This window comes from Aureobasidium subglaciale (genome assembly GCF_000721755.1).
Source record: "Aureobasidium subglaciale EXF-2481 unplaced genomic scaffold scaffold_4, whole genome shotgun sequence".
NCBI classification, from domain to species: domain Eukaryota; kingdom Fungi; phylum Ascomycota; class Dothideomycetes; order Dothideales; family Saccotheciaceae; genus Aureobasidium; species Aureobasidium subglaciale.
The window spans coordinates 871665-892168 of NW_013566991.1; the positions used below are offsets into that span (position 1 = coordinate 871665).

Below are 20504 nucleotides of genomic sequence, written 5' to 3' on the forward strand. Positions count from 1 at the left end.
TTCCTTAACCATCCGATACACCCACAGTACTTCTTCATACATATACATACACATACAATGGCCATTGTCGAGCAACCCTCTCTTCCTGGAGAGGACAATTTGGTCAACCCCGACCATGCGTAAGTCGTCCTCCATCCCCTTGATCTTGATATATGTTGATCAAAGTTACAGCCCAGCTCCAGCAGCAGAGCTGCAGTCCGCCACACCTAACGTCACCAACGATCTCTCCAACAACATGACCAACGGTGTCTCTGACAACGCGTCCAACGATCTGACCAGCAATCTATCCCACAATCTCTCCAACACCGGAATCTCGACTAGAAAGTCTAGTGGTCACTCCGAGCCTACGTCTCCAGGGAAGCCAAATGAGCTATCAAATGTCAAGCAACCAATCATCGTTCCCAGCGAAACCAAGAGATGTACCAACTGTGCCAAGTTGAACGCGAGGGCCCATTGTGCCGGCTGTCACCAAGCACCCAACATGGATGGCACTCCCCGAACCGATGTGCGCTATTGCAGCAAACAGTGCCAAAAGACTCATTGGTCTGCGCATCGCATCGAATGCACAAACTTGCAGGCGAGGAAGGCGTTGTTCAGAGCTGCTTGGCTTCTGCAAAAGATTTGGTACGCGGTACGCAGGGAGTCTTTTGATAACTGTGTGGTGAAGGCTGAGGAAGTTGACGGAGAGCTGTTAATTCATGAGGGTGACTACAGTCTTGAGCCGACCAAAAGGGATCTTGGCTTTTACCGCGAGTTTCCAGACGCCATCTTTAAGGACAAGCAGGATGCAGATACTTGCCTCAATCTACTATACTGCACTGACTCGCTGAGTCATATGTACATGGTGAGCTCCTGGTTACTCAAAGGTAGGTGGTCGCGAAGATCGTACGAGTATCCAGATATCTGACTTCGATCTACAATAGGCATCTGCGCAGACATCAAGGAAATAAAAGTCAAAGTCGTCAGGGCTGCCCGCAACGCCCGTTACACGGGCCACGAATGGAACAGGGACTGGCTCCATGAGGTTCTTCGCGTGTGCCTGCAGTCTGGAGAGACTTATGCTGTGGATCTGACCGGGGCGCAATACGGCTGGTTCAAACCGATCACCGACTGGGAGAGGTTCGGTGTACACTGCACAGAAACCATTCCAGTTGCGCCATTTGGCTTTGAGGGCCAGGATCAGCTTGGCTCCACAGCTCAATCTCTGCTCGTCTCGGCATTCTTGCAACCTTGGGACAATCGTTCCGACTTGCAGCGTGCGATCCCTATGTTCAACGAATGTCTCAAGCGGGAGTTCAACAAGTCGTTCGTGGGAAAGATCGTAAGCAAATACCCTCGGGGCTCTGACATACTCAAGCTGTCTGGTCCAGCGTTCGAGATCGTACAGAACGACATCCTCTCGGAGATTCAACAGATCACCAATGATGCAGCAGAGAAGGTCGACGCCCTCCTGGACGTCATCATCAGCGAAGCACGGATTTGCAACAAGGCAATGCGCGATGGGCCCAATGTTGGCACAGGCGAGATGCTAAAGTATGGCTTGACCAAACTGGCTGCACTCTTCAACGGTGAGTGGTCGAGAGACGGCGTGACAGGTCGTCTGAGTTCAGTCTCCCTCAAGCGATTCATGGAGGATGAATGTTATGCCGAGAAGTACATGGACGGCGTTCTGCCAGAGCAAAAGCTTTGGGGAGACTTGACGCTGGCAAAGATTGTAAGACGTGCCTGAGAGCGGAATTGGCCGACGGAGGGTCATGAAGAAGGTTGCGAAGATGGTCCCAGTCTGGCGCGGCTCGTTCAATCAAGTCAGACGCCAAGGAATATGTTGCCATGCGGGCAGAGCAGGACCCCCGAGCCGACGACAGCCACAGCCCTGTAGATTAGATTAAGCAACTGCGCCACAAGAATTAAAGGCTGCGTAAGCACGCGTTACAATACGAGCACATCTCAGACCCTTGTTCTACAAACATGCAACTATAACTCTTAATTTCCTCGCAGACGAGACATGGCTAGCAAAGAGGGATCCTCGACGCCGAGTCGTGAGCGACCCTCGACCATCACGACACCAAGCGCCCCTACGAGTAACGGCAATGGACACCTCGAACTCGACGATATGCCCTCGTCCCCGATCCACCCAATTCAGGAGGACTTGATGGCCCTGGCCAGACTGGGAGAATTACGATCTATACAGAAGCTGTTTGACACGGGGAAGGCATCGGCGACGTCGGCAGATCCTCAGGGCATCACAGCCTTGCATGTAATACTCGACGACTAGATGCGCCAGACTCGAGGAGCGCTGACAAGACACTACAGTGGGCTGCCATTAACGGACACTATGCTCTCTGTCACTACCTTATCGAAGCCGGCGCAAATGTAAACGCAAAGGGCGGCGACGCAGAAGCAACTCCGGTGCTATGGGCTTCTAAGCGCTGCCACCTTGATGTCGTAAACCTTCTGCTCCGACAAGGCGCCGATCCACTCCTTACCGATGACCAAGGATACAACCTACTGCACTCGGCGACTCTAGATGGGAATGTCTTCCAGCTCATCCTCCTCCTGCACCAAGCAGATGTACCCGTCGACATCGCCGACTCGCAAGGACACACCAGTCTCATGTGGGCTGCCTACAAGGGTTTCCCGGCCTGTCTGGACGTTCTGCTGAAATGGGGTGCCGACGTGCACGCAAGAGATGAGTTAGGCTTCACCGCACTACACTGGGCTCTGGTCAAGGGCAGCTACAACTGCATACAGAAGCTCGTCGAATACGGCGCCGATCGCTTCATCGCGAACAACGAGGGCAAGACGCCTGCCGTCACTGCAAAAGACATGAACTCGACACGTCAATGGCATCGCGCTCTCGCAGACACTGGTTTCGACCCCGAAGGAAATCCTCGCAACTTCCCTCTGACCTTTGTCAAGGATTCGAAAAAGTTCCTGGACAGATTCTTCTTTTGCTGGCCCTTTGTCGTTATTGGGATTACATTGTATATTCTTTCCACTATGCCTGTGTATTTCGGTCTACCGATATCCATGATCACATCGTATCTTTTACAACTGGCATCACAAAAGTTACTAAAATGGGCACCGAGCGACATGAAGCATATGCATAAAACAGTATGTACATGTCGACTGTATCTGCAGTCTCGATACTGACATGTTTCGAACAGCCTTTTCTAGCCGGAGTATTTGCATCGACTCTTGCATGGGTGGGTATCAGATACATAACCCACATTCTTCCTAGTAAGGAAGTCACGATCCGCTTCTCCCTCTTTGCATTTACTAAATCTTGACAGCTACATTTTCAAGCCATTTCTTCCTCAATCTGTTTTTCGTCGCTGCATTTGGACTTTGTGCATACTATTACTTTACAGCCATGCTCATGGACCCTGGCTACATCCCACGCTCAGCATCGCGCGGACAACAGAAAGCGACCATTGAAGAGCTCATCGACGCAAAAGCATTCGACGAACAACATTTCTGCACAATGTGCATGATCAGAAAGCCACTAAGAAGCAAGCACTGCAGGCGGTGCAATCGCTGCGTGGCACGACACGATCACCATTGTCCTTGGTTGAACAATTGTGTTGGCGTCAACAACCATCGCGCTTTTGTCCTTTACATTATTTTCCTGCTCACGGGTATTGGGATCCTTGTTCGACTTACACTCGTCTATCTCGCATTGTTACCCACACCACCAGACTCAGCTATCCACTGCGAAGTCCTAAAGCCAGAATTCTGTGCTCAATGGTCCAAGGATCCCTTTACACTTCTCGTAAATGGATGGGGAAGTATACAATTAACCTGGACGATCATGCTCCTCTTCGTCCAACTCACTCAAATCGCTCGCGCCATGACGACATGGGAAGCCATGAGAAACAACCACGCCGGCCCCCTCGTCACAGCCCTCACCACAGGCTCAACATCTGCAGAAGGCGGCAGCATAGGCTCTTCCGGAGGTGGCCCCACAACAGGATCTACACGCACTACAACACCCGGCCCTGAATCCTGCTTCTCACAGTGGAAGCGTTTACTCGGTGTTGATACTTTTGTCGCTACTGCTTTGCATGGCTCCCGCGCTCAAGAAGTGCTTGCCCAGCGCAGAGAAAATCCATTTACAAAAGGTATTGTGGGGAACTGTGCGGATTTCTGGTTCGATGGTGATGGTGGGGGTGTCAAGGCCGTGTTTGGGGGTAAAGAGGCGGGCATGGGGTTGTTGGGGGGTGTCAAGGTGGATTATAGGAAGTTGTTTGATTTGCCGAGGGGGGTGGAGGAGGTGTAAGGAGAGGGGAAGAAAGAGTCAGAGATGTATAGATGATGTTGAGGGAAGGCCTGGTGGAGATGGGGGCCAAGTCGATTGTATAGCATGGATGTGTAATGATCGAGATGTAAATATGCATGACAGATGAGAACTTTTCTCTACAGGTCAGACGTGCTGTGTGCTTATCCGAAGATGACATGTAGAAAAACGCATCATGGCTCCTTCTCACAACGTTGACCATACTCGACACATTGCGACCTCAGAGCGATTGATGCGTCACTTTATCTCGGACCAGTCACTGGGAGGTACTGTACGGACACTTATGGTAGGTCAGGAAACCACTCTTTGCACGATTACAGAGCTTTTGATGCAAAACATCCTACTCCCTAACAACCAAGCCTCTGGCCTCGGACTCTGAGAAAAAGACGACCATACGCCAGACCTTTCTTGCAAGTCCTTCGGCCTCTTCGTCGAGCGTATCGCTCAACTCTTCCACAATCTCCTCGGGACGACCGTGCCTGCGTACAACACCCTCGATGACCTCGACAAGCATATCTTCCTGTACACCGAGAGATTCGAAAATCTTCTTCTGAACGTACGGACGCAGTTGCTCGCGGATGACCGAGTCGGGTAGGTGGGCCCATTTGACGGGCCAGTCGAACAGGTCGGTGAGGGAGGTAGGGATGGATGCGGCGAGTGCGCGAGTAGCGGCTTGACGCTCGTCGTCGTTCATCTTCTCGCCAGCAGCAAGAGGCTTGAAGTCGACAGCGCGCAACAATGCCTTCTTGCGATCTCCACTGTCCGGGGCGGCATCGTCTTCGTCGTCGAGAAGGCCTTCCATTTCGGCCATGGTCTGTTGCTTGCCCACGCCCTTCTTCTGTTGTTCTTCCGGCTCTCCTGAGCCCTCGCGCACTGCGCCGTTGCCACCGAGGCTTCCCAGGTTGAGCGTGAATGCTCTGGGTTGCGGCTTGGTGGTGGAACTGCGTGTCGACAGTTCTTGTCCAGCTTCGGCCAGGAAATCGTCGGCCATGCCGCGAGCGCCCTCCATCTTGCGTTGCTCGCGTGCACGTTCTTTCCTCTCGTCGTCGCGATCCTTCTCGTCTCTGGCACGTTCGGCGTGCTTGAAGTCTCTGCGTGCGCGGATCCATGCCTTGCGGTCCCTGTAGAACAGCTCGCTAGGTCTGCGCAGCTCTTCCTCATCGTCAAATTCACGATACTTTTGCGCCAGAGTTTCGCGACGCTGCTGGCGAGCGCTCTGTTCGGCTTCCTCTTCTGCATCTGCACGCGCAAGTGCTTGGATATGTCTCCTCTCCACATTGAGCCAACGTCTTTCTTGATCAAGGTAAACCTTCTCCAACTCTGCGTTCTTCTTCTCCTCGCGACGACGTTCGAGTTCCGAGTCAGATGCCGGATCATCCTCATCTTCGTGCTGACCATTGACAAAGTTCACGCCATCGACGTAGTCCTTGGGCAATTGTGCGCCTCTGTAACCCTTAGGCCCTGATGGGGCACCGGCGACAGTACGGTCGCGAGGACCGACAGGTACACCATTGACGCCTCCAGGCCCTGACGGGGCAGAAGCAGGTGGGGATGCCAAACGGCTCGGTCTTGGTGCAGATCTATTACGTTCGGCGGCCTCCAGGTCTTCCTCCTTACGCAAGCGCTCAAGGTCGCGCTGGATGCTGCGGTCTCTGAAAGAGGCAATTTCGGCGGCGACTGTCTCGCGCATTTCGGCGGGAATGTCGGAGAGCTCATCTTCGGCGGCTACGGGAATAGTGATGACCTCCGCGCCGTCAGGTTTGTGACCGTCTTCCATGACAATGTCTCCATTCTTGTCTGCGCCGTTGGTCAAGGAGTCCTGAGAAGACAGATGTGCGAGTACGCGGGTCAGGTCATCCTTTGCGGTGTCCAAGCGGAACTGGAGCTCTTCGGCAGAGGGCTTTGACCATTTCTCGATGTACTCGAGCGAGTTCTGGTCAACGAGCACCATAAGTGTGGCTTTCTTGACATTCCCTTCGTCGTCCCTCAGAAGCTTGCCCTTCTCGCGCAAAGGTACTTCAATGTCCTTGAGAATCTCCGTGGCGAGCTGCAAAGCACCAGCGTCTTCGTATTCGGCGAAACCAAAGCGACAGGGCTTTCCATCAGCGTCAGTAACACGGGTCCAGCGACGCAGCTTGACAGGACCTTGGCCGCCAGCACCTAAAACATCCTCGAGCTGATTGTCGTCAGGAACACCATCCACCAGACCTCCGATGAAAATGGTCCTGCTAACTTCCTCCAGAGTAGGGGGAACGAGTTGGACGATTTCACGCGGCATCCTCTGATCAGAACCGAGACCGACGCGACCACGGTTTCCGGAGGCATTGTCGGAAGGACGTGAATCGTAACCGTAGGGAGAAGGTTTGGAGTTAGGCTGGCTGACACCAAGACGAATAACAGGAGCGTTGAAGTTGATGTCGGGCAAGTTTTGCGGCGGAGCGAAGGGCGCAGCGACGGAAGTAGGACGAGCGGGAAGAGGAGTTGCGGCAGGGCTCATGCCCGGAGGAGGGGACATGCCAGGTGCAGCACCTGAATGAGACCCGTTAGCGCAACGTCACGTCGAATTGAAGATGGGCAGACGCGTACCCATGGCTGGTGGAGGACCCATGTTGGGAGGGAAAGCACCATACGGCGGCCTGCCATAGGCTCCCGGAGCTATGAGGTGTCAGCATATGAGGAAGGTGGAAGATAGGATAGGAAGGCGCGTACGGGCATAGTTGTTGTAAGCCATGACCTATGTGGACGATGACTTGACAGAATGGGCAAGAAGGAATTCGCGATGGTCGAGCCTTGAGCCTTGCACAACTTCGCTGCTGCTGTCTTCGGCGCCTTGGCGTTTGTGGAAAAGTCGCCGGCCACGAGCACCACCATCAGCGACACACGACTCTGTCTATACACACTCCAAGCCATGGAATTATCACAATCCGCCGCGCGGGTCCTGGCGCGCTGTCGGCCCTTGTCGCTCTACTCAACTCCGCTATACCGCAATCAATTGTCTCCGTTCGCCATCCGCTCCTTCACCACCACCCGCATGCTGCGTCAAGACCAACCCGATGCTTTCATTCGCCAGCTCAAGCAGGAGGAACAAGAGACGCGCTCGCATGACACGTCTGCTACCGCTGAAGAAGATGCTGCCCCAGCACCCGCACCACAATCAGATTTGCCCGAGTCCATCAACGATTTGATGGACAAAGCCCTCGATGGCTTCAAGGGTGTTCCCACCACCTCAGAACAACGCACCTCTCGCTACCCGACTCCGTCTGCCCAACAGAAGCACCGCGTCCAGCCGGCCTCTGCCAACGGAACGAGCGCCGCCGATTTGTTTGCCAACTTCAGAACCTCGAACCAAGTAGCCAACGTCTTCAACGTTAAGAGGGAGATCTCACCTGTCAAACCTCTCGACTTTACACCCGGTCCCACTCTCGGCAAGACCGTCAGGATAGGCCCTGCCGGCGACGTCGGTCGCGCCTTTCGTCAGGTCGAACAACTTTGCAGTAGGAACAGAGTCCGCGCAGACTTCAACAAGCAGCGCTTCCATGAGCGTCCTGGTCTCAAGAGAAAGCGTCTGCACTCTGAACGTTGGCGAAGACGTTTCAAGGAGGCTTTCCGTGGCACTGTCAAGATGGTCAACAAGATGAGAAAGCAGGGCTGGTAGTCTTATTTCGCCCAACCACGCATTGTACAAAATTAGCCGCACCTTTCGACCTCTCGTCTACTGCACGTCACTTGTCAAGAAGTATCATGGTCAATCACATAGACTTGTGGAATTCGTCATTGGAATCAGCGGTGGGTTCAGGCTTTGGTGTTTATCGGATCGTTTTCATGTAGGACTACGGGCTGCTTCTTGTCGCTGTCAACATATTTTCAAATCTTTCAGATATCATGATCGTCTCGGCAGATGGACTCTCGTTTGCTCACTTATAGTATTCCTCTATTGCAAGAGTCCTGGAGGTTGTATGTGGTTGTGTATAATTTTGAGCTTTGATCTCCTCCATGTATGGGAGGTAACCCTGTTACCAATATTATACTATCAGCGATCACTCTAGAGTGGGCTTCCGCTCGTGAAAGACACAAACCACTCCCGTGTATGCCTCTAATACATCACATCATCTTTTGCGACAACTATAAGCGTTCTCGTGTCCAAGTTGGGTAGAAACTTGACAGTTGAGAGAAACCGCGTCACCATGCCACGGGACCACCGCAAGGTCCTCGAATCAAAGACCCAGTACCAACCGCAATTTTTTCTGTCGAAGCATGAAGGACATGATCCGGAAGGACTCAGTCAAGGCGATTGAGACTCAGGGATACGACTGCTGTTCTGTGTTCGTACTATCTTGTTGTTCGCCAGAATGACGCGGCTCATCTGTGACTATTCTCGGATCTAAGCGGCCTTAAACTTAGTAGCATGGTTGCAAGTTGACACCTTTTCCAAATGCACACTGCACAACAAGCATCTCCCAACGTTCATTTGGGGACTGCTCTGGCCAATGGACTCGGACAACTAAGATCTTGACATCGCACATATGACCGCACAACTCAGCAATACCGAGACATGGTCGCTGCTGGCCTGCTCTGCTGCCAGCCTTGGCGTCCTCTCTAACACCTGGAGCAGTGATGGAGCCCCTGTATTTGCATCGCTAGCTTTGAGTGGTCTGGCATTTTCTTCTTCATATGCCATCATACGATGGACCGGAGATGCGTTCATCCGAGCTGGGCGAAAAGGAAAGGACATGTCCAAGAAACAACCTATTGTACTGTCAGTAGTTTCTGTCTTGAGATCACGGATTGTGCTGATGCTTACTATACAGCCCTGAGATGATGGGACTAGTCAGCGCGCTGGTATATCTGTTGTGCATTATAGCCTTTCTTCCGTTTGCTTTCAAACATGACATTGTGGCCGCGACTTCAGGGGGAGGCAACAAGGACATCGTGGTCGAGGCTCAAATCGTCGAGACAGGAAGATTTCTACACAGATTCCCTCTTGAGAAGGTGTGTGCAGTATCTCACATATATCTAAAGGCTCCGCTGACGGATCCAGCTCGCATCTTATGGTTTCGCATATGGTACACTCGCGACGGTCATCATCCTCGGCATCATCGACGACTTTTTCGACATTAGATGGAGACACAAATTCTTCATCCCTGCTTTTGCATCGCTTCCCATCCTGGGACTGTATTTTGTTGATTTCGGTGTCACTCAAGTGGTGGTCCCTATCCCGCTGAGGCCGTATCTAGGAGAACTCGTCGATCTGGGCTCGTTGTACTACCTGTACATGTCTGCCATTTCCATCTTCTGCCCCAACAGCATCAACATTCTAGCTGGCATCAACGGCATCGAAGTCGCTCAATCGATCGTTATTGCCATGCTCATTCTTCTGAATGACGCATTCTACCTGGTTCCTTCGACTCCCAATCTTCACCCTGCCACAGACTCCCATCTGTTCTCAGTCTATTTGTTGCTACCGTTCCTCGGTGTATCTTTCGCCCTTCTCAAGCATAATTGGTTCCCTGCCAAGGTATTTGTGGGAGACACGTACTGCTACTTCGCCGGTATGGTCTTTGCCGTAGTGGGCATCATGGGCCACTTCAGCAAAACTCTCATACTTCTGTTCATCCCTCAGGTCTTCAACTTCATCTACTCGGCACCTCAGCTCTTCCATATCGTTCCATGTCCGCGACACAGACTACCTCGATTCAATGCCCGTACTGGACTTCTGGAGCCATCGAAGGCGACATTCACACCCGACAAGCCGTTAAACAAGTGGGTAGGAGAAGTACTAAAGGTACTGGACACGCTCAGATTACTGCGAATCGAGACAGATGGAAAAGGTACGGTCGTTTCTACAACAAATTTCACCATCCTCAACTTGTGGCTCGTTTGGAGAGGCCCCAAAAGGGAGGATAGACTCGCTGTCGAAATCCTGGCTATGCAGACTTTTGTAGGCCTCATCGGTCTTGCCATCAGACACCGACTTGCTTTGGTCATATTCTCGCAGGACAACTTATAGATCTATTCCCCTCCAGCTAGCTGTATATATAATTCAAGTTATATTCAGATCACAACACACTTGCCTCATGCATGTGGGTGTGTATTAAGTGTTGCGGTCCGTCTCCGTCTCCAGAAGCCTACACTCATGATAGATCACGGCTACACGCGCACTGAAGCGGCACCTCTGGAGCACGCCCTAGGGCGGGGATAGTGAACATCTGGGGTTCTGGAATCGCGAAATGGTAAACCCGAAAACGCGATACGTCATCGCAGAGCCGGCAGTGGGAAATTGAGAACACGTACGTGGCTCGTATTACCAGCGGGCGAGATAGGCATCAGATGTGTGGCCGATGCCAGGTGTCCCACAGTCTAGATTTCAGGAATCAAATGCGGCAGGTGAGAACTTTCGGGTCTCCTGATGTTTTGATCAGTGCGATGCTAGTTAATGCGTACATGAACATGAGATGTGCGATACCGGGCTGGTTTGCTTACCTTCTGCCCAGCGAGGCCGCAATCGGCCTCGAGCTGGATCATGGCACGCGCGGTGGAGAGATCGACGGACCAATCAGATGAAGCACTTTTCTAAGTGAAGGCCGGAGATCGGAGGCTGAGCATCGAGAACAGTGTGTATAGGTAGGTGGTGGAAGCAGGAACATTTTCATTCATTGCCTCACTTTCTTTCTTCTTGATCCCTATACCATCAGTTGTTCAACACTGATACTTCCTGCTGTTTCCTTACTCTTCCAATTCACCACACAACCCACCACCGCCAAAATGCCCGGTGTTGTGAAAGGACCCAGAACCTTGTACGACAAGGTCTTCCAGGACCACATTGTCAACGAGAGAGATGACGGCACAATCTTGCTTTACATCGATAGACATTTGGTCCACGAAGTCACATCTCCTCAGGCCTTTGAGGGCCTCAGAAATGCCAACAGACAGGTCAGAAGACCTGACTGCACCCTTGTCACCACCGACCACAATGTGCCTACGTCATCAAGGAAAAACTTCAAGAGCGCTGCCACATTTATCGAGGAGGATGATTCGAGATTACAATGCACCACTCTCGAGGACAATGTGAAGGAGTTCAACCTCACATACTTCGGTATGGGAGACAAGAGACAGGGAATTGTTCACATCATTGGCCCTGAGCAGGGCTTCACTCTCCCCGGCACAACAGTCGTCTGTGGTGACAGTCACACCTCGACCCACGGTGCTTTCGGTTCGCTCGCTTTCGGTATCGGCACCAGTGAGGTGGAGCACGTGCTTGCCACCCAGACCCTCATCACTCAGCGCAGCAAGAACATGCGTGTGCAGGTAGATGGCCAGCTTGCTCCCGGTGTCAGCAGTAAGGACATTGTTCTTTACGTTATCGGTCAGATTGGTACTGCTGGTGGTACCGGCTCTGTCATCGAGTTCTGCGGTTCCGCCATTCGCAGCCTTTCAATGGAGGCCAGAATGTCCATCTGCAACATGTCAATTGAGGGAGGTGCCAGAGCTGGAATGATCGCCCCTGACCAAATTACCTTCGACTACCTCAAGGGCAAGCCCCTTGCTCCCAAGGTCGACAGCGCCGAGTGGAAGAAGGCCGTTGCATACTGGTCTTCGTTGAAGACCGATGAGGGTGCCAAGTTCGACCACGATATCTTCATCGACGCAAAGGACATCGCCCCTACCGTCTCTTGGGGTACCTCGCCCCAGGATGTCGTTCCTATCAACGGCGTTGTTCCCGGTCCCGACGACTTCCAGGACGAGAACAGAAAGAAGGCCTGCATCAGAGCTCTTGAGTACATGGGACTCACTGCCGGTACACCCATGGAGGACGTTGTTTTGGATAAGGTCTTCATCGGATCTTGCACAAATGCCCGTATCGAGGATCTTCGCACCGCCGCTGGTATTGTCAAGGGCAAGAAGGTCGCTTCCAACATCAAGCGCGCAATGGTTGTTCCCGGATCTGGTCTAGTCAAGCAGCGCGCCGAGTCCGAGGGCCTCGATCAAATCTTCATTGATGCTGGCTTCGAGTGGAGAGAGGCTGGTTGCTCCATGTGTCTTGGTATGAACCCTGACATTCTTTCCCCCAAGGAGCGCTGCGCCTCCACCTCGAACCGTAACTTCGAGGGCAGGCAAGGTGCTCAGGGTCGCACCCACTTGATGTCTCCCGCCATGGCCGCCGCTTGTGCTCTTGCTGGCAAGCTTGCCGACGTTCGCAAGCTCGATGGTTACCAGCAGGTCACCGGCAAGGCTCCTCGTGAGGTTTCCGCTGAGCCTGAGGTAGCAGCACCCGAGAGTGACGCTGACCTTGAGGAGATTATGGACCTCGACGAGACCTCTCAGGGCAACACAGTGTCAAGTGGTGCCCCTACCACCTCGACTGGTATGCCCAAGTTCACTCAGCTCAAGGGTCTTGCCGCTCCTCTCGATCGTTCAAACGTTGATACCGATGCCATCATTCCCAAGCAGTTCTTGAAGACCATCAAGCGTTCTGGTCTCAGCTCAGCTCTGTTCAACGACTGGCGCTACAACGAAGACAAGAGTGAGAACCCCGACTTCGTCCTCAACCAGAAGCCTTTCCGTGACGCAAAGATCCTTGTTGTCCAGGGCCCCAACTTTGGTTGTGGTTCCAGCAGAGAACACGCTCCTTGGGCACTTCTCGACTTCGGTATCCTCTGCATTATCGCCCCTTCGTTTGGTGACATCTTCTTCAACAACTGCTTCAAGAACGGCATGCTTCCCATCCGTATCGGCGACGAAGCTGTCCTCAAGAAGATTTTCGACGAAGCCAGCACCGGCTCAGACATCGAAGTTGATCTCGTTAACCAAGAGATCAAGAAGGCCGATGGTACTGTCCTCTCAAAGTTCGATGTCGAAGAGTTCCGCAAGCACTGTCTTGTCAACGGTCTCGACGACATCGGCCTCACCATGCAAATGGACGATAAGATCGTCAAGTTTGAGCGTAGACGTACTGAGGAGACCCCTTGGCTTGACGGCTCTGGCTTCCTCAAGCGTGATCGCAAGGGTCCCGTCAAGGTCGAAGCCGCACCGGTCCCAAAGACCAACCGTGGTGAGGAGAAGACCGAGCCTCTTGAGTGGTAGAACTTTACGCCAGTACAACGAATATCTGTTTCTATTGGAGTTTACGCGATTCATGGGAAAAGCGATTGGGGGTCTTGATTATTCTTCAATTCTGCTATTAGTTCGATATCACGCGTGGCTGGCGACATCGCCCACTTTATGTATTGATGTATAACATGTCTCTCAAGACAATCCATGACTGTATTACAACATTTTCTGCCCTTCCATCAAGTCTGCTCTGAAATGTTGTGTTGTAAATTTATGAATTGAAATGTTGATGTGTTGAAGACCAACTGAGCTCCGCTTATGTCCGAAGATAAACGCGAGGTCGCATCACGACTAAATGCGTATCTTCAACAGCCTTCATCACGAATTTATATACATACGGCATATCTTGAACTGCTCTCTACGCACCCCGCATTAGAATTGAATCTAACAGGTACCACCTCACTTAGCCACGTCTTGTACACGCCCTCTCAGGTTCCGACGCGTGTCAACTGCCGCAACCAACACTTGCGCATTCGCTGGACATATCATGGCCACAAATTCTTTCCACCACTTCAGTCATGGTCATCACGACCTCGTCCTAGCGGTAGACTACAATTTCTATGGTACCCGTATGGTGACTGCGTCATCCGACCACCGATTGAAGGTCTGGGACAGGAAAGACGAGGGGTGGACAGTGACCGATGTCTGGAAGGCTCACGACGCCGAGGTTACCGACGTGAGTCAACATCACAAAATCCGGAAATGGGGTTGTTTCTGACCCAAAGCAGGTCAAGTGGAATGGCCCTTTTGTGGGCGAGATTTTAGCGAGTATCGGAGAAGATGGTCTTATACGAATATGGCAGGAGGATGTGCTTGAAGCACCCATGTCTGGCCGCCGCTTCAAACGTATCTACCAACAGCCCTCGTCGACACGAGTGCCGTACATGTCTCTGGACTTCAAGAATATCGGCACCGAAACATACCTAGCTGTCATTTCTCGTGATGGACAACTAACGGTATGCGAGCCGGTAGACCATGACAACCTCTCTGAATGGCAGATTCTGTGGCAAGACCATCTATGCAAGACTCCGCAAAGGACTGAAGAGACAGGGTTTCGATTGAGTTGGCATCATGAAAAGTTGCCCGCCTGGCCTGCTATAATGGCTGGACTTGATCGCAAGAGTCTGTCATTGGCAGTTTCGGTTATGGACACCGTCAAGATATACCGCACTGACAAAGATCGCAAGTTCTACACAGCAGCTGAGCTCAAAGGCTCAGATTCTTTGATACGAGATATCGCTTGGGCCAATGGTTCTATGCGCGGCTTTGACGTGATCGCGACTGCCAGCAAGGACGGATATGTTCGTGTATATGAACTACACACTCCAGGTTCTTCCGAAACCTCAGCAACGAAATCGAAAAACTCCGCAGAGCAACCACCAGGCCTCAAATCACCGACATACAACAAACCAAATCAATCTGGAATTGGCGCTGGACTTGCTGGTGGACCACGCAGTGGCAGGAACGAGGAACAAGATCGCCCAGGTAGAGTAAACCAGGAAGCAAAGCTGGTGGCTGAGCTCTCTGCGCACAGTGGTGCAGCCTGGCGGGTCAGCTTCTCGCAGATGGGTAAGCACAATAAAGTCCAAGCTATTAGACGCGCAAAAAGATATAAGCTAATGGCAACAGGCGATCTACTAGTGTCCACAGGAGATGATGGTCTTGTTCAAGTCTGGAAGAAAGCCAACAACGACAAATGGATGCAGTACGCTGAAGTCGATGCAATCGGGAGCAATTGAGATTTGACGCGCCCGGACTTGCGACTCGCAGAATCGTGTCCCACGATCAACGGTATTGCATCTTGAGCTGTCGTTGGACAAAAGTTGTGATTCAGATATCAGCCGCTCACGGGGACTGGCAGCGACTCCATGAAGATTATCTTACTACCATTTTTCTGCAACTGCATACTTTGTATGATAGTGTGTACTCAATCTGGAAGTTCTATGCTATTCATGGTTGGTTTTTTGTGGTGCGCTCCACCGACACGAATCCGACCCAAAAAGGCAGCATCCATTCACGGACTGAGACAAGAAAATAGACGCGACCAGAGAGCATCGTAATTCACGAATGGCAGGAGCAGAATAGAACACTCGAGCCAGGTTTCGCCAGTAATCGAGTTTCCAAGTCGACGAATTCGACCAACTGCCTTGCAGCGGACCAAACAAGCGTTCGTGCATCTAGCAGTCTCGATTTCCACACTGGATATATCTGACAAACCACTCTCCATGACGATGGTGACGTTCGGGTTTGGAAGCTGCGATAAAAGATAGCAACGATCGGAAAGGCTGTTCCAATGTTCCGCTTGACCGTTGGCGGTTGCGATGTCAACCAAACCACATTCCTCTGCCCCTCCATGGATGCTAGAAATAATACGGACGTCGTCACCCAGCAACTTCATCATTTGCTTGCGCGACTTTCCACTGACGACTTGAACATTTCTTCTTCACCAAACCAGATTTTGCCGACACGCTCTAGTAGATTTCCGACTTCACCTCGACACACTAAACGAAGATTATGGTTAAGAGACACCTTTCGCACCACACCTAGAACAACATCATTGCCAATCACGAACCTGGATATGGGTGTCAAAGGCACCGATGACTATCTCACGGCACGGGCGGCCAACCCAAGGACTGGCCTGATCAGCCCCAGCGTCGTATCACATTTGACTCCCCGAACGCCCATGTCACCAGCCGAAGCACTTTCACTATTTGCAAGCGATCACACCATGCCACAAGACTTCTCTCCTCAGGCCCAAACTCCAGAAAGACCAACATCTGCAGCAAACAGGCAAAGACCAGCAGGTCCCCGAGGTCGATGGCGTCAGGATTCGACTGGATGGAACATGGAGCCCGACACGGAAGCTGGATCTATAAAGTACGCTACTGCCAACTCATCAGCTACGAGGGCAGACTTTCATGCAAGTGAAGACAGCTTTGTGATTCCCATGCCGACAGCAAAAGACCCGCAGCCATATCGTCAGGCAGATCAGGATAAAGCTGTGCAATACTACAGAGATAAGGCACAGCGTCTCTCACACAAGGAAGGAATGAACGGCAGGATGCACAGTATTGGCGCCGGACCTCGCAAGTTTGCACAAGCCACAAAAGCACTGCGAGACTTTAGCAATCCTCGCTCTGCAATACCTGCTGAGGCAGATGCCAATGCCGGACATGAAAAGGCTTCACCGCCAATGTCTGCGTTCCCAGAGTTCTCTGCTGCACCCAGTGGTAGAAGCAGTCCAAGTTCCCCACGTGTTTTGCGCAGACCCGTGTGTTCGACCGCGCCCGGCTATGAGCGTAGGGACTCGGCCATCAGCATCCCAGCTTCTGCGTCTGACCAAGAGGATGTCCCTACCGCACAAAGCGCCACCTCAGGGGGAGCCGAACGTACACGCTCTGATTCTAATACCTCGCGCTTCCAAGATCTACGACAGTTGCCTAGAGTTCGCGTCGTCCATCCCAACAGCCCAGTCGTCAAGAAGCAACATGAGAAAAGTGGAGCTGCGCATAACGATCGCACCGCCTCTCCTCCTCCTCCTTACTTGAGTCGCTCACATGCTCAGAGTATATCATCCGTGTCTGGCGCGTCAATGGCCGAGTCGCTATCACCTCTCGAGACCCAAGTCGTCGGCTTTTTGGCCTGGGCAATCAACCAGGTCTTCTGCAAGCAATCGCCAAACACCCACGATCAATCTCCACAAGGCCTCGACATCGGTCTCCTTCAAGCCATACATATATTATCTGACTCGGCAACCAAGCCTGTTCAACGCTGGCAAGCGATGAAGGCTTTGGCGTTCATGGCGGTGAGACTGATTGTCATATTGTGCTGTTTAGCTATCGTCGTTCGTGTTGGCACAGCAGTAGGAAGGACATTGGCCATTATGCTCTGGCCTGTTAGCGTTGTGTGGAAGATTGTAAGGTGGATGTTAGGACTGGGATGAAGATTAGGTAGACGGACTGTATTACTCGTCGACAAGAATGTTTAGATAGTGCTCTGAATACTATGAATTCTTCTTAGAGATATTGATCTACCTAAGGCTTTGTCGCCTCGTCTGAGCATCTATAGCTATGCGATAACGTGACCGCTTAAGTCAAGTCAGCGCATTCCTCTGGCCGGGGTTCAATGGAAGCTGGTCCGCAGCAAGGCTTAGGTTGTAGTTAGCTTGACCTCCTCTAGCCATGGTCCCCGCTGCTGATCTCGTTCGTGCAGACTCTACCCACTCCATCAGATATCACTCAAGGATGCGTATTCATTTGGTCTTCTCGCGACCGAATATTGCAATCATACCACGATCACCAACCCCAACGCACCACTTTCCATCATGACTCCAATCAATAGCTCTGCACGCAAAATCGATAGGACAGTTGACGACGATCATCTTATGAGCGGCGTGCCTGATGTAATTCTTGCTGGTGCGAGTGTTTATATTGACTTTCGGGGGTACGCGTTTGTAGACGGGGGTTGGGCCTTTAGACTGCGATTTTGAGTCTTTGGACGGCGGCTTTGGGTCTTTAGACTGCGGTTTTGGATATTTAAAGGGCGGCTTTGAATCCTTAGAAGGCGGTATCGGGGCTTTATTGGGTGGGATAGGAGCCTTGGGAGGCGGTCCTGAAGCTTCAGAAGGCGCTACTGGAGCCTTGGTGATTGAGGTTGGAGTCAACACAGGTGTTGAACCGAGCGCTGATACAGGAGTGGGAAGAGTCCGAGAAGCGCGAACTGTGCCAGCAGTTGTCAGATGGGTGTAATTTCACTCTTGAGGAAGGGGCTGCATAGTATACCCTTGGAGCGAATGCTCATACGACGACTGATGAGCTCTGATTTACGACTGGCTATTGTCACCAAGCTGCTTGCGTCACTACTGGCTCGCATCGCGTTGTTTATTAGGACCTGTCTAGCAAGATCCTTGTCCCGCTTGTTGCTCTTAACAACAGCTTTTAGTTTCTTTTTGGCAGGTCGACGCTCTTCAAATCTCTGGAGGTCCCAGAAGGAGAAGCGCGCCTTGATGTTACCCATGACGAGCATAGGACGGTGACCATGTTTTTTCAATAGACCGAAGCGCATGTAGAATGGCTCTACGCTCATCATGTCGAAGGTCAGCAGTCGTTGGAAAGTGCCACCGAAGGCTGAACGTGTCGGTCGTCCACAACCGGGCATCGGGGCTTCTGGTGGATTCATGTCGGCCGAAGAAAAGCCCTCAATTTTCCAGAGCATTATGTCTCCTCGCTTGACGTGGATGTTATTTCCCGTAGATGCTCTGGATATAACGAGATCTCCCAAGAATCTGACACTGTCTGTTTGTCAGTAACGAGCAACCATGGTAGTTCAGTGCCTTCGAGCCTTACCAGTCTACGTAGTCCGAATGCATGTTGATACTGGCGAAGTGCGGGAAAACCACTGCCGTCGGTCTGTCTGTTCCGGCGTTTTCGTCGGGGATCTCTGGAACGCTCCACTGCATGAGAGTAAGCCATGACTTCGTAAGCCTCTCAACAAGAAACAGTACTTACCAGGCAGACCATGGTATCCTGTCCGCCGCTCAACAGCCACCTACCATTGTCGTGGAAATCCTGTAGTCATCGTCAGTGTTGTACAGAGTCCAGCCTCAAAGATACTCACTATAGAGAGAATGGTCTGCCTATGGCCTTCTCCTGACAAGATTGCTGCACACGGCTGTTTGTCATATTTGCGATCCAGATTCCAGATTCGTATCGTGTAGTCACTAGAGCACGATGCTATGATGTTTGGTGAGACTGGTGATGTAACCAAGTCGTTGACAGCCTCTGGTATGTCAGTCTAGGTCCTGATTGTATTCGACAACATCGCACTTACACCGCCGTGTCCATAGAGAACCTGTCGTGACTATTTAGCACGTCTTTTCTTTGAATGGAATGATGGTGAGCTTACTCGGGCCAAGTTTCCTGTGACCACATTCAAGATTTTGATGTTGTTCGATCCAGACCCGGCGACACAGACCAGCGGCTCCCCAGTTCTGCTATCCTTCGACCACGCAACACTGTTGAGAGAGATGTCCTCCTACGTCAAAGCGGGTTAGCTAAGGTGATGTGGCATAACTTGGACGGCACTGCATGAGCAATGCAGACGTACGTCGGGATCTTCAAGCACGGTCAAAATCTCGAGACCGTTAGTCTTTGATGTCTTGGACTTGCAGACGGGCTTGCATATGTAAATCTATAATCGATTACTCGGAATGTAGTTTGAGGACTTGTATGTGTAGGGCTTACTTCTCTTTCTGCCACGGCGGCAAAGACGGGATCTTCATCCGGCTCGGAATATGGGTAGAACTTTATGTCGTAAATTGAGACTAGAACAATGTCAGGTGAGGGCCGCTCGAAGATGAGGGAGTATGTCGCCGACAACTCGTATGCGTACCTTCACTTTGCTCATCCTTTTAATATGTTTAGCGAATGGCTTGGATCCTGCAAACAGTTGCATAAGTAACGGGAATGTCAAACGTACTGTTAAACGCAGCCATGCTCTCAATTGAGGGAACTCCATGGTAGGAGGAGATTAGTGAGCGAAAATCGCAGGCAAACAGACAGCACTTTTGCTTGGATGGTTGCTATCAAAGTGGGAGTTGCATGTTGTCCTGTCATATGGCGGCCAGATTGAGGCAATGCACTTGTGACGCAGAGAGGTATTTGTGCACCACGGCAGCTGTCACAATTGTTGTGGCTGACAGCAAGCCAGTGATTGTTGACAGGTGAGAGCTGGCTGTGAACGAGACGCGGAGAGGCAGGCACAAACGGCGCCAGCACTCTGCGCAGAAATTGTTATGACGAAAAGCACAAAGGGATCGTCAATATTGCAATCAACGACAATTGCGAAGACAAACCAGTTTGCTCGGCATCTCGCTTGCATTTACTATTTACAACAAACGATTACTATAATCAACGCAGGACGAGTAGGCATTGATGACTATCGCTATCATAGCAAGCCAGCAAGCAAAGCAGGATGTCCTCGGACAAAGCAGAAATCAGCGATGGAAGCCAGCTAGAAAGCAGATTCGCACACGAAACTCGATCCAAGGTCAGGCAGGCAGGGAAGCCGACCGCAACTACCCAGTACAAGGGCTGAATGC

The 20504-nt window shown here is 51.8% G+C and overlaps 9 protein-coding genes across 9 annotated transcripts; 7 read left to right on the forward strand and 2 right to left on the reverse strand.

Annotated features, from left to right (window-relative positions):
• Window positions 1–57: 57 nt before the first annotated feature.
• AUEXF2481DRAFT_27312 (uncharacterized protein) lies at window positions 58–1729 on the forward strand (the record flags this gene model as incomplete). Its single annotated transcript, XM_013490822.1, has 3 exons — window positions 58–119; window positions 172–866; window positions 924–1729. 3 exons carry the CDS (start codon window positions 58–60, stop codon window positions 1727–1729), a joined length of 1563 nt encoding a protein of 520 aa, XP_013346276.1.
• A 173-nt stretch (window positions 1730–1902) lies between these two features.
• Window positions 1903–4484, forward strand: AUEXF2481DRAFT_37545 (uncharacterized protein). The gene is made up of 4 exons (XM_013490892.1): window positions 1903–2257; window positions 2314–3114; window positions 3168–3240; window positions 3294–4484. The coding sequence occupies exons 1-4, from the start codon at window positions 2006–2008 to the stop codon at window positions 4277–4279; spliced, it is 2112 nt and encodes a 703-aa protein (XP_013346346.1). The 5' UTR covers window positions 1903–2005; the 3' UTR covers window positions 4280–4484.
• Window positions 4485–4544: 60 nt separating this feature from the next.
• On the reverse strand, window positions 4545–6945 carry AUEXF2481DRAFT_86861 (uncharacterized protein). Its single transcript, XM_013491014.1, has one exon. It carries the CDS (start codon window positions 6810–6812, stop codon window positions 4638–4640), a length of 2175 nt encoding a protein of 724 aa, XP_013346468.1. The 5' UTR covers window positions 6813–6945; the 3' UTR covers window positions 4545–4637.
• A 136-nt stretch (window positions 6946–7081) lies between these two features.
• Window positions 7082–8308, forward strand: AUEXF2481DRAFT_37548 (uncharacterized protein). Its single transcript, XM_013490893.1, has one exon. The coding sequence runs from the start codon at window positions 7206–7208 to the stop codon at window positions 7950–7952; it is 747 nt and encodes a 248-aa protein (XP_013346347.1). The 5' UTR covers window positions 7082–7205; the 3' UTR covers window positions 7953–8308.
• A 422-nt stretch (window positions 8309–8730) lies between these two features.
• On the forward strand, window positions 8731–10551 carry AUEXF2481DRAFT_37549 (uncharacterized protein). Its single transcript, XM_013490894.1, has 3 exons — window positions 8731–9053; window positions 9106–9286; window positions 9336–10551. The coding sequence occupies exons 1-3, from the start codon at window positions 8821–8823 to the stop codon at window positions 10302–10304; spliced, it is 1383 nt and encodes a 460-aa protein (XP_013346348.1). The 5' UTR covers window positions 8731–8820; the 3' UTR covers window positions 10305–10551.
• Window positions 10552–10952: 401 nt separating this feature from the next.
• Window positions 10953–13629, forward strand: AUEXF2481DRAFT_37551 (uncharacterized protein). Its single transcript, XM_013490895.1, has one exon. The coding sequence runs from the start codon at window positions 11060–11062 to the stop codon at window positions 13376–13378; it is 2319 nt and encodes a 772-aa protein (XP_013346349.1). The 5' UTR covers window positions 10953–11059; the 3' UTR covers window positions 13379–13629.
• A 263-nt stretch (window positions 13630–13892) lies between these two features.
• On the forward strand, window positions 13893–15144 carry AUEXF2481DRAFT_27318 (uncharacterized protein; the record flags this gene model as incomplete). The annotated part of the gene is made up of 2 exons (XM_013490823.1): window positions 13893–14081; window positions 14134–15144. The coding sequence occupies 2 exons, from the start codon at window positions 13893–13895 to the stop codon at window positions 15142–15144; spliced, it is 1200 nt and encodes a 399-aa protein (XP_013346277.1).
• A 277-nt stretch (window positions 15145–15421) lies between these two features.
• AUEXF2481DRAFT_560354 (uncharacterized protein) lies at window positions 15422–17743 on the forward strand. Its single transcript, XM_013491107.1, has one exon. It carries the CDS (start codon window positions 15699–15701, stop codon window positions 17346–17348), a length of 1650 nt encoding a protein of 549 aa, XP_013346561.1. The 5' UTR covers window positions 15422–15698; the 3' UTR covers window positions 17349–17743.
• AUEXF2481DRAFT_2884 (uncharacterized protein) lies at window positions 17658–19921 on the reverse strand (the record flags this gene model as incomplete). The annotated part of the gene is made up of 11 exons (XM_013490730.1): window positions 17658–18124; window positions 18187–18695; window positions 18751–18857; window positions 18913–18972; window positions 19022–19183; window positions 19235–19255; window positions 19310–19438; window positions 19511–19594; window positions 19648–19727; window positions 19796–19811; window positions 19883–19921. 11 exons carry the CDS (start codon window positions 19919–19921, stop codon window positions 17658–17660), a joined length of 1674 nt encoding a protein of 557 aa, XP_013346184.1.
• Between the last annotated feature and the right edge of the window lie 583 nt (window positions 19922–20504).

What these genes read in the sequence shown, in the direction of transcription:
- AUEXF2481DRAFT_37548 (XM_013490893.1), top strand. Translation starts at nt 7,206, where the DNA reads ATGGAATTATCACAATCCGCCGCGCGGGTCCTGGCGCGCTGTCGGCCC.
- AUEXF2481DRAFT_37549 (XM_013490894.1), top strand. Translation starts at nt 8,821, where the DNA reads ATGACCGCACAACTCAGCAATACCGAGACATGGTCGCTGCTGGCCTGC. An exon ending in AAGAAACAACCTATTGTACT is followed by an intron (nt 9,054 to 9,105) that starts GTCAGTAGTTTC and finishes CTTACTATACAG; the next exon opens with CCCTGAGATGATGGGACTAG. An exon ending in ACAGATTCCCTCTTGAGAAG is followed by an intron (nt 9,287 to 9,335) that starts GTGTGTGCAGTA and finishes TGACGGATCCAG; the next exon opens with CTCGCATCTTATGGTTTCGC.
- AUEXF2481DRAFT_560354 (XM_013491107.1), top strand. Translation starts at nt 15,699, where the DNA reads ATGTTCCGCTTGACCGTTGGCGGTTGCGATGTCAACCAAACCACATTC.
- AUEXF2481DRAFT_86861 (XM_013491014.1), bottom strand. Translation starts at nt 6,812, where the DNA reads ATGTCCCCTCCTCCGGGCATGAGCCCTGCCGCAACTCCTCTTCCCGCT.
- AUEXF2481DRAFT_37545 (XM_013490892.1), top strand. Translation starts at nt 2,006, where the DNA reads ATGGCTAGCAAAGAGGGATCCTCGACGCCGAGTCGTGAGCGACCCTCG. An exon ending in AGGGCATCACAGCCTTGCAT is followed by an intron (nt 2,258 to 2,313) that starts GTAATACTCGAC and finishes AAGACACTACAG; the next exon opens with TGGGCTGCCATTAACGGACA. An exon ending in TGAAGCATATGCATAAAACA is followed by an intron (nt 3,115 to 3,167) that starts GTATGTACATGT and finishes TGTTTCGAACAG; the next exon opens with CCTTTTCTAGCCGGAGTATT.
- AUEXF2481DRAFT_37551 (XM_013490895.1), top strand. Translation starts at nt 11,060, where the DNA reads ATGCCCGGTGTTGTGAAAGGACCCAGAACCTTGTACGACAAGGTCTTC.